General features: G+C 36.0%; 1 protein-coding gene and 1 long non-coding RNA gene across 2 annotated transcripts in view; one reads left to right on the plus strand and one right to left on the minus strand.

Annotated features, from left to right (window-relative positions):
• The window catches only part of LOC145686369 (uncharacterized), a 686,556-nt gene extending 682,922 nt beyond the window's left edge, over window positions 1-3,634 (minus strand). The window contains exon 1 of the long non-coding RNA XR_014131597.1: window positions 3,516-3,634. This is a non-coding gene — a long non-coding RNA (uncharacterized LOC145686369). The remainder of the gene's footprint in view (window positions 1-3,515) is intronic.
• LOC145686367 (follistatin-related protein 5-like) overlaps window positions 1-14,928 on the plus strand; it is a 690,843-nt gene that overhangs the window by 493,476 nt on the left and 182,439 nt on the right. The window contains exon 3 of the mRNA XM_081759633.1: window positions 13,384-13,486. Within this exon, the coding sequence (XP_081615759.1) occupies window positions 13,384-13,486 (103 nt within the window). The remainder of the gene's footprint in view (window positions 1-13,383; window positions 13,487-14,928) is intronic.

The raw sequence follows: 14,928 nt of genomic DNA on the forward strand, positions 1-14,928 counted from the left end.
GCATTGATCGTTCCTTTTTTTCGTAGGAATTCATGGTGAAGAATGTCAGTTTGATTCCACCAAGCACATATGATTTTTGAGGGTATGTACCGTCCTTCACATGGGTTATTGCTCTTTTCGATGGGCTGAGACATTCTTTCCTCATCTTTAACTTCACACACAAGCACCATTTCTCGTCACCTGCAACAATATTCGCAAGGAATGATTTACGTTTATTACAAGCCAAACGATAACGGACCAACAAAGACGAACGTGTGGTTATTCGCTGGCTTTACTTGGTATCGCTTAACACATGTGAAAACGAAAATTTTCAGTTTAACGTCCCATGATTATGCCCTTTAGGCTAAGGGAGACATATGATTAAGGCAAGTGATTGGTGGTAGAAGAATTGGTGGAATGATAATGTGGGAGTAAAGGGAGTACCCTGAAAAAGCACACGGACACGATGATGTCCACCAAACTTACTTGGACGGGTCCCCACGCACCAGGAGTAAGCACCCTATCACTTAGCCTTCGTCCCCCCACTGAATGCAAGTGGCACATAATGGACTGTGTAATCTGTGTCAATTCCAGCGTTGTTTGCCGAGGATGATTGTGAACTAACTGATTTAGGCGGTTTTCATCAAAATGAGGTCTTGCAGAACGTGGTTCACCACACAAGTCGAATTTTCCTTCTCGGAAACGAGAAACCAATTTTCATGCTGTCCTCTCAGCAAGTGCTTCATTCCCGTACACATCACTAACTCTTCTCGTGGCTTCTGCAGCACTAGGTCCTAGATTAAAATCGAAGAGTACGTAAAATGTGTCGGAAGTGTTCATTTTTCTCTACTTCACACTCTATACTGATTAGCCTCGAAAATAGCCTAAACGAACTGTTAACAACATACAAACTCCTGTTTGCAACAATCAAACTCCTAACTGAAGAGAAACAATTGGATAACGAGAAACAAAGGCTTCACATGCAGTGTTGCCAAACCAATAAAGAATGGCGTCCGCTTTTGCATCGACCAATATCTTGAAAATGTTATAACAGCATACAATTTTAAGTTGAGATTCAATATATTTTATACTCTTCCTGGTCAATATAATTATTCAAAGAGCATGTTATCATGATATTCCGAAACGTAATTTTGTAAAGCAAACACATGAGCTCTGAACATCTTAACACATGATATGTAATATTTTAATTAATTGAATTGTAATGCGGCTCTTGAGTTGTGTACCACACTTCTTCGTACCTGTTACATAATCGTTAGTAATATTTTGTTTTCCATTATCTACTACAAATGATAAATACGGAATATTCGCGTTTAAAAGTCTTACTTTAAGATTTACTGCCGTGTCATACAATTTTTATGTTAGGATATTCAAGTGGAAGATAATAGCGTTCTGATATAAATGGACTCATTAAATTTTCAGATAGATGGTCTAACACTAGAATCAATGTGCTATAAATAGATTCGGCACTCCGTCCCTCAATACGTGTAATTTAATAAATAAGAGTTTGATAGCTCTTCAATGACCTCATGATTGTGGAAATACACCAGATTTTATTTCTGTCAGTAGATCGTATTAAGATATGTAAATGGTTCTGCAAGTGCAGCTCTCCATTTGGTCTTCTGTATTTTAAGATACCGTAATTTTATAGCAATATAAGGGTGAATGCGTGTTTGTTTTTGGTTTCCCTTTCATACAAATTCACATTGTTCTGTTTGCACACTTCTAGGAAACTGCAAGGAAGAAACCGTAGGCTATTTAGATTTTTTAATGCACATCCAGAGCAGGGGTAGAAGTTTAATTTTCTACCCCTGCGGCACTTAAGTTAGACAACCCAAATAGTTGTGGTACATTGCAGGTTGCATACCTGTCGGGTCATGCTGAAAATAGCACTATCGCTAGTATTTATGAGTATAAAATGCAAGTACCTCTACATGCTACTATGCTATTGCAACAAATGATTCCTAGTTTTATTCATCATAGAACAGGTTTTTAATTTAAATTCACGTCTATTCAGTAGTGACGTATACTTCAATGTACTTCACTACACTTTTCGACATTTTACACCCCAAATTTCTCGGACCGCCGAAGGTCGGCTTCCGGGCTACAAGCTACAGATTGGATATTCCTGGCCTATATTTAAAATCATGTTCAATAGCTGAAAATTGATATTGTGAATAAATTAAAAGGTAGTGTGAAGGTAGTTTCAGGGAAGAATATAAACCCTTTAACCTTAGAAAGTTTCCACTACGAGACTCAGTAGGTCTATATACGGTACATTCTACTCTATTATTAGTAGGCAGGAGCTCATGTGGTTCGGATTCCACGTTAATCAGTAGGCCCATGTCTTATATAGCCTCGCTGCTGAACGGGACGTTAAACCCAAAATCAACTCAACTCTATTACTAGTAGTATAGAGTAAACTATTTTATATTCTATATTCAATAACTTATATGTTAACTGACAGAATCTTCACTCTGTTGTGAAGAACACACAATGCTAGCTCAAGAATCAGTTGTAATATTGAATAAAAGAAAACTCTTTCTCAATGAATATGCTGGGAACTAAAACGTTCGATAAACTGTTCGTTAGTAGCACGTAAATCAGTTTTGAAACTGGATTAGAAACTTAGGGAAAACTGTTCTGGCAATTGTGAGAAAGCATTCATGGTCGTCACTGGTTTGCTTATCGTTTTCGTACATGTACATTAATTGCGAAAGACGTTGTTGTTGCCTTTTGCTTGTTGTTCAAATGATTGCTTTGAAGCCTGACTAATTTCCTTTGTGGATATTCGCTTTGTGTTTCAGCTTGTTTCTCTTTTCATCTTTGCTCGTTTCACCCAAAGTAGCATAAGTGAGTAATAATACACTTGAAGAATAGGAAGCCAAAATGCCATTAACAGTTTTTGAGTCAGATTTGAAGGGGCACTGTATCTTTTGTTTGTTTGTTTGTTAAAGAAGGTTTTGTCTTGTATAAACGTTGCCTACGAGATAAAAGTTGACGCTGCTCTCTTATGTGGTCTAGTGCCTAGAATGTGCATAGTTGGTACACGTGGTCTCGGGTTCGATTCTCGGTGGGAAAATCTTGTAATTTGGAGGCTCATTCCGCCTTAAAGTGTAAGTAAATGTCTGATATAAAATTCGGTGCTAAAAGGAGACACAAAACATCAATTGCACCAACAACTAAAACTTTAGGCCATCTCGTTCCGAAAATATGCCGTAAGAGTGATATCTCTGTCACGTGAAAATGTGACTTTTTCTATTGGAATAGTTTGGCCTAGTCTTCCACAACCTCACGAACATTCTGTTTCGTCTAACCTCGTGTGTGTTTGTTAGCCCTTCCCCACAGGGAGATTCTAGTCTATTTACCTAATGTATGTTGATGGATCTACTATGCTAATACAGCAGAGGTAGAATGACAAATTCCTTTCACTGTGATTCAAGGGATAGAGAAGACTTAAAATTAGTGTTCGGAAATGAAGGAACAAACTGAAAATTATGTTTAGGAATACTACTTACACAAGAAGTTCGTGACTATGGATTTGGTACATCATTTAGTCACATCAATAATGTTCCTCCAATTTTGGATATTCTCACTTTTTGAAATTCCACGAAGCCTGGTCCTTGACAGAGAATCTAAAACAATACGAGAAAGGATTATTATTATTATTATTATTATTATTATTATTATTATTATTATTATTATTATTATTTACTAATGATTTTTAGAATGTTAAGGAAATACTTTGCGTTTTCTTGAGATCTAATGACTTGATTACTACCGGTAATCAAAAATGGGATATCATTAACCGAAAGCACATATCCCTAGCCACCAGACTGGCGTGTAGGGCGTAAATGGTTAGCAAAACGAAATGAAATGAGATCTTTGCTTTTACCAATGATTATACACTAGAGGGTAAACGAAACAGACAATAAAAATCGATCACCATGGCAGAATTGGTATAATAAAGGTAAAGGGAGATTATAAAGGAACAGAAAGAAAAATCACGAACGCAATGCTAACATAGAGTCACGTGGTCCTGGGATCAAACCAGAGAAGAGCACTCTTGAAGGAGCTGAAAGCTATGCCACTGAGTCAAGATCATTTATTTACTCATTTATTAACAAAGTTCGAGATACAGATATAATGTCATTTTACACCGAAAACAACAACAAATTAGGGCAAGAAATTCTGCAAGCAAGTCGCCCAGGGTCTGAAACATTCATCTGTGAGGCTGGGGAAAAGAATAGGATAAAGTCTGGATTCGAAACTGAGACATCTTGTTTGCAAAGTGTGACCATTATCGTCTGTATCTCTTCTGGATTTAATAGGGGGATTTTTAATTCGATTTCCAGTGAAAGAATCTGTGGTTCAGATCCCAGCTGAAAATTGTGTTTCATGTAGCATCTCAGTAAACAAGGACGTTAAACCCTTAACATATGTACTTGATACTTATTTGTAAAAGTATTAATAGAAACATAATAATCTTCAACAGTAAAATAATTTTCCTGTCTAGAAGAAATCTAGCAAGTTTTTTCTCAACTTCCAAAGTAGCAGAAATACATAGAACAGTATCAAAATTTGAGTTTCAAAGCTGGCTAATACTTAAAAAAAGAAAACTTTGAAATAAATGGTCATTGTCTTGGATGTATTGTTTACGTACCACTGCACAATTTGATCGTACCAATTATTACGTCTTACAGCGGACAGTTACGTTGCAAAGTGATAAATAATATATCCAAGATATCGACAACTTTCGTACTTCTAAGCTCTTTCTAAATATTAATTTGCCACTTATAGTCGGGGACCGAAAGATAATCTCAGACACTGTCACAAGTTTCAGTTTAGGGTGCGGAGTTCGGTAAGAACGGTTTGAAATATAAAATTCACTTTGGGGATATGTTTGGCTTTCAACTGTTAGCGAATACTTCTGTAATGATTTCTCTTTCGTACATATTTATCTTCAGGTCCGTAGCTAGGGGTTAGCCAGGGGTGACTGAGCTTCTCCTGTGACAACCTTCAGCTTCCCGGAAGCTTTTAGTTGTTTGTTGGTATGTATGTATGAATGTTAGGGAACTGAAATCATCTCCTCAAAAATGGTCTCGGTCCCTCTGTCTTGTTAATATTCTGGCTATGAGCCAGTTTATAAGGTACCACATCTTAATTGTTCCATACATCTGCTAAATTATATTTGACTTACTTCCATCTTCTAAAGCCGTTGATGCATTTGTCTTTTTTTAAATGATTTCCTTAGTTGGTGTTTCACTCTTTTCACATCATGTAGGACACATGAAATTACATCATTTTGCTTCTTTCAACAAGTATCTTCCATTAATACAAGGTGTGTTAGAAAAGTAATGAGATTGACCTTCATTTAATGATGAATATTATTATTTTTATAAATGAAGGTTGTCCCTTTCAAACTAGTCCCGTTGGGTAGCTATACAGGTATGCAGGCGTTGTACTACTTTTCTTAGCAGTGCTGCCAGGTTTCTGCTTTAAAACCTTTCAGCTCGTCGCTTACACTCTTCTGGATATTAGCCAAAGCACCAAAACAGTACCTTTCAAGGGTTTTTTTTGAGCAAGATAAGTTAAAAGGAGTCACAGGAACTGAGATCTGTGAATAGGGAGCCCAGAAACCACATAAATGCTTTTTTTTTTTTTTTTTTTTTTTGAAAACGACATTGATGGAGACTGCCTTGTGACTTGGTTCTTTGGACCATCTTCGTGCACACTTTTTCGTGTTGGATGGTAAATACGTTCAAATGTAACTCACTACTGATCATTTTCACTATCAATCTATAATCTGACCTCAAAATAGACTTTACTCTTTTCACATTGTGATTCGTTCTCGAGATTCAAGGCGCACGGTGGCTCAATGGTAGAGCGCTTACCTCTGATATGTGGAGTTCCTGGTTCGATCCCCGGTCAAGTAAGTTTGTTGTTGACAACATCATGTCCGTCGGTTTTCTCTGGGTACTTCCGTTTCCTCCCACAATGTCATTCCACCAATTTTTCCATCACCATTCACCTATCTTAATCATCCGTCTCCCTTAGTCTAAAGGTTATATTCGTGGGACGTTAAACTGAAATGCTTCATTTAATTTATTTCCGAGGTTCAAGGTGTCTTCTTGCACGAGGTTTGTCTTCCGCTTGTTTTCGTCCTTCTAGAAAGCGAACACTTGTTTTCTGGATAAGAAATGTTCTTTATAAGCCCTTTGTGACTTTTCACATAGAGCGGGAGCTAACATGAGACTTCTAACGTCATAAGTATAACAATTTTTATCTATGGAGCAATAAGCTGATAAACAAAAGTAAGAAAGTAAATTTGTCAATTATCAGACGACAAATTCAACCAATCACGGGGCGACCTTTGTCTCTTAATTCTGAAGAAAATTACGTCATAAAATATATAATTAGGTATGTGGTATTGATTGCGGAAATTGTTACCGATCACTATAGTAACGAGTAAGACAAAATAATTGGAAGTATTATGAATAAGACTCTTCTCTTCCCAGACGTGACAAAAATTTCCATTACAAAATATATGGACTAAACCAAAGCTGAAATGTTTCATTGTGTTGTAAGGATGCAATACCATCAATAAGACAAAGAAATGTGAACGTGAAGAATTCTAAAGAACCAAAGATTATTTAAGACGACCCACCCGAATATACCATATATTATTTTTAAAATATCATCGAATAGTGTTAAGTAAGACGTCAGAAATTATAAAAGAAATTGTTCATGAACACATTTGAAAGTGGCATTCCAGAAATTGACATTAGCATACAAAAATAAATTGAAGAATCAACTGATAAAGATGTATGAATTTACCTTGTTTGAAATTCAGAGTATAATCGGCACGAAATAAATAACAGTACAATTGATATGTGTCCATATTCAAAATAAACATTTTTAGTATATGCCAGTAATGCTTAACTAATATGGTATTTTAAAACACTCATCACCCATATTGTACTTTTAAACATCACTCAAATGGGATTTTTAAACACTCATGAAAGTAGTACACTCATCATCCATAACGAATTACAAGAAAGAAAACTTTGATTATTCATGCATGAAAACTATTAGATGATGATAGACACAGGGACTTATGATAATAAGCAACATTACTCGTTCATTCATAAATATAGAGTTCTTTCAACATACTGAAGGGAAAGTTATAGTCCAGAAGATATAACGTCTCTGGATATTGGTCATTTTCGATGATTTTTATATATCCCGTCTCCTCCCCATGTTGCGAGCAATGGGGTCGAAAGTGCCGTTGTTCATATATATATATATATATATATATATATATATATATATATATATATACCGGGTGTCCAGAAAGTCCTTTGTCACCCCTAAAACTCGGAAACTGTTAAATGTATGTCAAAACGAGAAAACGTGTATTTCATCATTTCGAAAGTACATATTGAGGGAAACAAAGTTGCCCCAGGGTTCCTCGGAGGGTCCCAGATGACTCCAACTCAAAATTTTCAAATAGCAAAGGGGCATCAAGTAGTACATCGTTTGAAAGCTATTTTCAAAAGAAAGACGATGGGATAAGTTTCGTTGCTCTATAGTAAACCTTTACAAAATGGCGACAGGTCAAAAAGTTAATACAGCTTGCATTGAAAAGTCTTTGGCCACCCCTAGAAATCTAAAATGGCTCAACAGATATCAAAACTGAAAAAACACGTATTTCATAATTTCAAATGTACCACGTATAAAGGGAAACAATGTTGCCCTAGGGTCCCCCGGAGGGTCACAGACAGGGTTCAACTCAAAATTTTAAAATGCAAAGGGGCTCAAGTAGTATATCGTTTGAAAGCTATTGTTAAAAGAAGGAAGACGGAACAGAAATATTAGTACTTGTAATAGGAACATTAGTAATAGTGTCAGAAGTAGTAGTAGGCACACTTCCACTTGAAATAGTATTGTCTCAATTAGTAATGCAGACATGACACCCAGTTAGTTAAACCTTTCAATAGATGTGACTGTTTACATATCTCTCAGTTCACCCAATCCCTGTTCTTTGGACACGGTTTGCATAGCCGTTCCGAACTTGTATTGTCTTCATTCTTTTACGAATAACTTTCAAACAATACGTACTTGACGTTTTTCCTATTCCCACTGAGACAAATATTTGCACATCAAAAATCTGTACTTTACAAATAAGGAAACACTCCTTTTACCGTTTTGACATCTTATGTTTTACCATTTCGGATCATTGGAAGTGACATGGACGTTTCGATGAAGGCCATGTTAACATTTTAATCCCCCCGTCATTTCACGCAGGGTTGGTATTGAAACTTAAGACCTCCTCCATCTTCTTTCTTTTAACAATAGCTTTCAAACGATATACTAGTTGACCCCCTTTGCTATTTGAAAATTTTGAATTGGACCCCGTCTAGGACCCTCTGAGGGACCCTGGGGCTACTTTGTTTCCCTCTATACGTGGTACTTTTTCAATGATGAAATACGTGTTTTTCAGTTTTGATACTTGTTGGCCATTTCAGATTTCTAGGTGTGGCCAAAGACTTTTCAATGCAAACTATATTAACTTTTTGACCTGCCGCCATTTTGTAAAGGTTTAGGGGAGAGGAAGGGAATGGCGATCAGCCCACTTTGCCCTCTTGCGTGAGCTGAAGAGAAGTCAAACGAGTGCTGTCACCTGCCTCTTGTAGCAAGGTTTCTTGTCTATTGCCGAGGAAGTTGTCAGAGAAGACTGTAGTCTACAGCGTGCTTAAACTTGTTTCTGTTGATTTTCTTATAAGGATCTGCATATTTCAACTCACGATACGTACAATTTTAAGTTGAAAGATCTTGAAATTACTAAGATTCATAGAAAGTTATATTTACGTCTAATGCACGACACATAGTTATATTTCAAATAAACTACTTTTTACAGTATAACCAGCTCAATTTTCAAAATGGCGCAATGTTGGAAATGCCGATCAACGTGATCGGTTTACCATCATGGTGATCGCCATTCCTAACAAACATTTGGAATACTTCTCCTGCCAAAAATTATAAAAGAGGCTAGACCTAAGATAGGTAATACGCCTACTTGAGTCAAACATTGAAACTTTGGTATCGGTGTAACCTTTGTGGATCGTGGATGCATGCTGACTGTACTGTTATGGACTCACCACGTGGATATATCTGTGACGTGTCTTTGAAAAAACGTCAATAAAACATTCAGTTGGCGTTTCTCAGTCTTTCGAAGGCGCAGTTTAGCAAAAAAAAGAAAAAAAACCTATGGAATTGTGCGTGTTTATTAAGCTTCTACTGTGATCACCATTACCAACATGTGATGGGAATGGCAACCAAAGTAGCAATTTGAGTTTTTTCCATCGTGTTCCCAAACTGAAAAAATGATCCTCTTTTTATTTTACATACTTATTGTAGAAGGATTGGAATATGTATTTACAAATTTGTTTCAATATATTTTGCAAATGAAACTACGTAATAACCAATTTTTCTTAGGTGATCGACATTGCCCACCTCTCTCCTACTATAGAGCATTGAAACTTATCCCATCGTCTTTCTTTTGAAAATAGCTTTCAAACGATAAACTACTTGACCCCTCTTGCTATTTGAAAATTTTGAGTTCGACCCCGTCTGCTACCCTCCGAGGGACCCTGTGGCAACTTTGTTTACCTCAATACGTGGTACTTTTGAAATGATGAAATACATGTTTTCTCGTTTTGACATATATTTCACCGTTTCAGAATTTTAGGGATGGCAAAGAACTTTATGGACACCCTGTACACACACACACACACACACACACACATACATATATATATATATATATATATATATATATATATATATATATAGATAGATAGATAGATAGATAGATAGATAGATAGATAGATAGATAGATAGATAGATATAGATATATACAGTACAACCCCTCAGATCCGAACCCCGGAAATCCAAAAACCCGGCAAATCCGAACACGTTATCAGGTAAAAAATTAACTACAGCTGGAAAATGAAAAAAAATAGATTTAATCACACAAATTTAGTTTTTTTTTAGGTTTTAACATTTTTAGACTTAATGCTTATTCAAAACGTTATAAAATACAGTTAAGTTTAGATAAAATAGGAAATAGTTTACATCTACTTACGTATTTCAAAAAAATACAAAACAATGAAATCATTTTATGTTAACTGGATTACGATTCACACGAAAAATTACAACACAAGATTAAACAAACACTGATTTTTCACTTGAAGTCAGTTATCTTTAACTGCCGAAGATTAGAAAATCTTCCCGCGGAGGCAATTCCAAGCCAGCGTCGCATGAACATCACGTCGTTCGGAATGGCTGACGGGTGTTGTTCCACAAAGCGTAGTGCAACGTCAAGAGCAGAAGCAGCCTCCGTGTACGTCTCGACGTCCGTAGGAGCTTCCTCTCCCTGACTGTCACTGCCACCTACATCGCCGTCACGCTGCCCCTGGACCATGTTTACTAAGTCTTGGTCACTATATTCTTCGTTTACATCAACTGTTGCCCACTCTTCTAAGTAACCTTCTCCTTCATTCTCACAGCCTGGGACTACCCTTTCGACCACTGGGACACACTGTCTAACCTCAGTCATTGTTTTGTCGCCAATTCAGTGAGGAAATAAGTACGTCATATTATTTCCCTGGTAATCCGAACCCCCCGAAATCCAAACAGGCTTCAGCCCCAATTAGTTCAGATTTGAGGGGTTGTATCGTATATACTCCCTCCCCTCTCACAATTTTTGCGGGGCTCAGTTTGCATTTAAATGGCATCAGAAGTGTAACTGTTCATCTCAGCGACCTCAAAAACAATAGATTAGTGATAGAAAACAATAGATCGACATTAATATCGATCATTTTCAATCATTTGTAAATGTCTTTCCTCTCCTTTAAGTTGCATCGTCAAAGTGATATGACAAAAATCATCTCATGTTCGAACTTCATCTAGCTTGAAAATTTGATGGAGATCAGTCCGGTGGTTCAAGAGCTATTAAGATTTATTTATTTTTATATATCTCCCCCTCCTACCTCCTCCCCTAAGTTCTATCATCAAAGTTAATAGATAAATACCATCCCAGGCCCGAACCTCAGCTATGTTGAAAATTTGATCGAGATCGGTCAGGTGGTTTAGGAGTGAAATCACATACACAGTCACTTTCATTTTTATTTTTGTTACGTATATATATACCTCCGCCTCCCCTACGTTGCACCGTCCAAGTTAAATGATAAAAATTATCCCAAGCCCGAACGTCAACTACGTTGAAAATTCGATTGAGATCGGTTGGGTGGTTCAAGAGTTATTAAGTTTTATTTATTTTATAAATATATATGTCCCTCTCCTCCCTCTCCCCTAAGGTCTACCGTCAAAGCGATATAATAAAAACCACCAGGTCCGAACTTCATCCATATTAAAAATGTGTTTAAGATCGGTCCTGTGGTTAAAGCGTGATGAAGTCACAAAGACGTCACTTTTATTTTCATTCTTTTTACATATATCTTTCCCTTCCCTACGTTGCACCATAAAAGTGAAATAACGAAAACATTCCAGGCCCGAACCTTATCTATGTGGAAAGTTTGATCAAGATATGTTTGGTGGTTCAAGAGTTATTAAGTTTTATTCATTTTCATATATTTTCCTTCTCCCCTTCCCTAAGATCTATTGTCAAAATGAAATGATAAAAATCGAAGAAGTACAGCAGTGAAGAAAAAACATCCCATCGATTATTGGGACATTTGTTACGCTGGGAATTGCAGATTCAGCTTTCTTCTTCAAAACATGAAGTAACTGAGTAATTGTAATTTTATGCATCATACCACATGCATGTGCCAATGAGAGTGGGATTGTAGTAAGAGGATCAAATTATTCCGTTCGTAAGCTCCACTTCTTGAATTGTCTCATGCGCTCTGATGCATTTCACCTTAACTCCATTAGATGCAAAAGTTGATAATTTAACTCCCTTTATCGGCTTTCCGAATCTATAGTACCGTCTTTCCAACAGTTTCTCGTAAGTTCCTGTCTGAGTTGCTCACTATGACTCCTAATATTCAGGAAGTATTTTTCTGTATAGCGCGGGACTGAAGTGGAAATTAACCAATTATGAAACAAATATATACGTTTATTTCTTATTTTTGGAACTTCCTATTTCTTTGACTTATTTATAGTATCTCATCACTGCAAAATCATTACAATACCCCAGCGTTGATTTGATCCATATGTTTTGTGGCGAAAATTTTGATCAAATTTAAGGGAGAAAGGACGTATCTTATTCAGAGGCTCTTCCGAATATTGTCTTACTTGTTACTGTAATGATTAGCAGTAATTTCTGTATATATATCACAAAAAATTTTGTGATGTAAGTTTTGATGAAACCTAGAGCCACGCCTACTTAGGTATCTTTGACCCTCGTCTTATTTCAGATGTTTTCTATTTCTTTATCTTATTGATGGTATGTCGTCACTACAGATGCAGTGTATCATTTTAACATTGTTTTGGTCCATATATATCTTGTGACATAAATTTTAGTCAAATTTGCGGTAGATGGAGGTGTCTTATTCACAGATGCTTCCAATTATTTTGTCTTACTTGCTACCGTGGTGATCAGCAACAATTTTCGCATCCAATACTGCAAACCTAGTTATATACTGTATATTATCATTTTTTTTAAAGAGTATTGAGGATCAAAAGTTATCCCATGATTGGTTAAAGCTTTCTATCTGATTAATATAATAAAACGAAGTTACTTTTCTTACTTTCGTTTTTACTTTTAATGATTTTTTTAAATGTTTATGACGTGAAAAGTTTCGTACCAACTCCCGGGCTAATGAGTCACAGTAGCGAATTCTCCAAGCTTTATAAAAAATTTGATGGTACAACGTTTATCAAACTTTTATCCGTCCATGTTTGTAACGCACCTCATAAACACAACATCACTTCAGACGCTCTCAAGAATTGGAGCAACTTCAAACTTGTACTGAGTTAACGGCAAAGATGAGCGCAACTGTCGTATGAAAGTGGAGACAGTAGCATTGTCAGTTCGTGCACTGTGTTGCCAGTATCATTACTTTTCTAACACCTCGTATAAGTATTATCTTCTTTTGCGGAATTTTTAGGCAATTTTTCACCGAGGTCCGTGTCTCTTTATCATGTGGCTGCAACATTTGTGTCATCTTGTTTCCCATACAGTACATATTGTTTCGTTCTATGAAGACCAAGCTCATCTTTTAAAACAAAAACGAACAAGTCTCTGGAAGTTTAATGTTTCAATATATCTTATATTTTTTTATTAATATTAGATATAACAAATTAATTACGAAATACATTTTAACTCTGTAATCAAAGCTATTCTCCTTTCTATTTCAGAAATCTCGACATCATCGAGACTCTCGGGCAGGAGTAGATTCCGAGCCTTACCAATACCCGCCTGATTATGATGACAACGAAGAAGAATTCCTCGCCAAACCAAGTAAGATACAAAATATAATTATAAATAGTATTTGAATTTCTTGCCCATTTTATTAACTATGTGTTATGTTCTAATAAATATATGTATATATATTAAAATAAAATGTCTATGGATGTTCACTTTCCCTTTGCTGTTGTGCTTATGTTTGTATAAAAATTAAACATATTTATCACATCCTTGTTTTATTTTTCAAGCTCGGTGTTGTTCTGTTTCGATTTTGATTCACCGTTGTTTCATTTTGTATCACGGTTGATATGTTTAAAACAAAATGTTTAAAACATGTTTTAAACGAAGGCTGTTGTTTTATTCAGTTTGTTTTAAACGTGGTTTTTTTTCGATGGTCGTTGGACATGTTTAAAACAACTAAAATATCAGATTGAAGAAGCTAATTTAATTTTCTAACAAACAACCCAGCCTCCGCAGGATTTGTGCATGAAGTAAATTACAAGCAGAGTTATATTCTTATTATAACAGCAATTACTGAACGAAATTCTGTACACCAATGTGCGTATAACTAAACCAACAGAAATTCAAGTGAAGTATTTGAACACTTTTTAATTTCCAGGAATAATTGAGGTTAAACACACTATATACTATTTTAAGATCCAAATTCACAAATTCAAAACTTGAGTATTTTTGGTCACTATCGTTTCCATAATAATGAACAGTTCTCACATCATAAGTTAGAAGAAATACTCTGACAAATACAATACAACTCGCAGAAAAGAGCAGTGACTAGCCTACAAGGAGCAAATGACATCTTTTAACTAAAGTTTTCAAGATACATCTTCATCTGCAACATGGATAGCTAACAGTGATTAGTGTGTACGGCATAACACAATTAACCTTTAGACGCCCGAAAGGGATTTTAACAAAATGGTATACTCTCACGTTCGGGGCTCTGGTGACTCTCCCATTTATTATAGAGTCATGATTTATACAAAGTTGGAAAGCTTATAGACCACAGATTCCAACGAGTTAACATTCGTGAAATTCCCGCCCTATTTGTAGAAACGAACAGACACAAAAATCATTTTAAAAATATGAAAATATTGACTTTGCGGGGCCCTGGCAACTCTTGCAGTCACCGCAAAATGCTGTGACAAAATGCTGCTAAAAACGTGCAAAATGTATGCTTTTGCGCTTACAAAATGATGCTAATGTGTAGGCCACATACTTGTGACAATAATATAAGAAATGGTAGCCAGTGCTGCCATTGCGTAACGAATTCGTTTTATGTAGGAAGTATTTTAAAAATGCGCAGAAAAGCATTAATTGAATTAGACATTCTCTCCCCTCCCCCACGACAATACCACGTTCATATGAAAATCATTTTTGCTGCACACATCATGTATACGAACAAAAATTGTGCTTCTAGACCACTTCAGTAAAATATATTTTGCCTTATATGGAACCGTTCTGAAACTAAATATAAATTAGCC

This window comes from Thermobia domestica, chromosome 5, assembly GCF_964235325.1.
Source record: "Thermobia domestica chromosome 5, izTheDome1.hap1.1, whole genome shotgun sequence".
Classification (NCBI taxonomy): Eukaryota; Metazoa; Arthropoda; class Insecta; order Zygentoma; family Lepismatidae; genus Thermobia; species Thermobia domestica.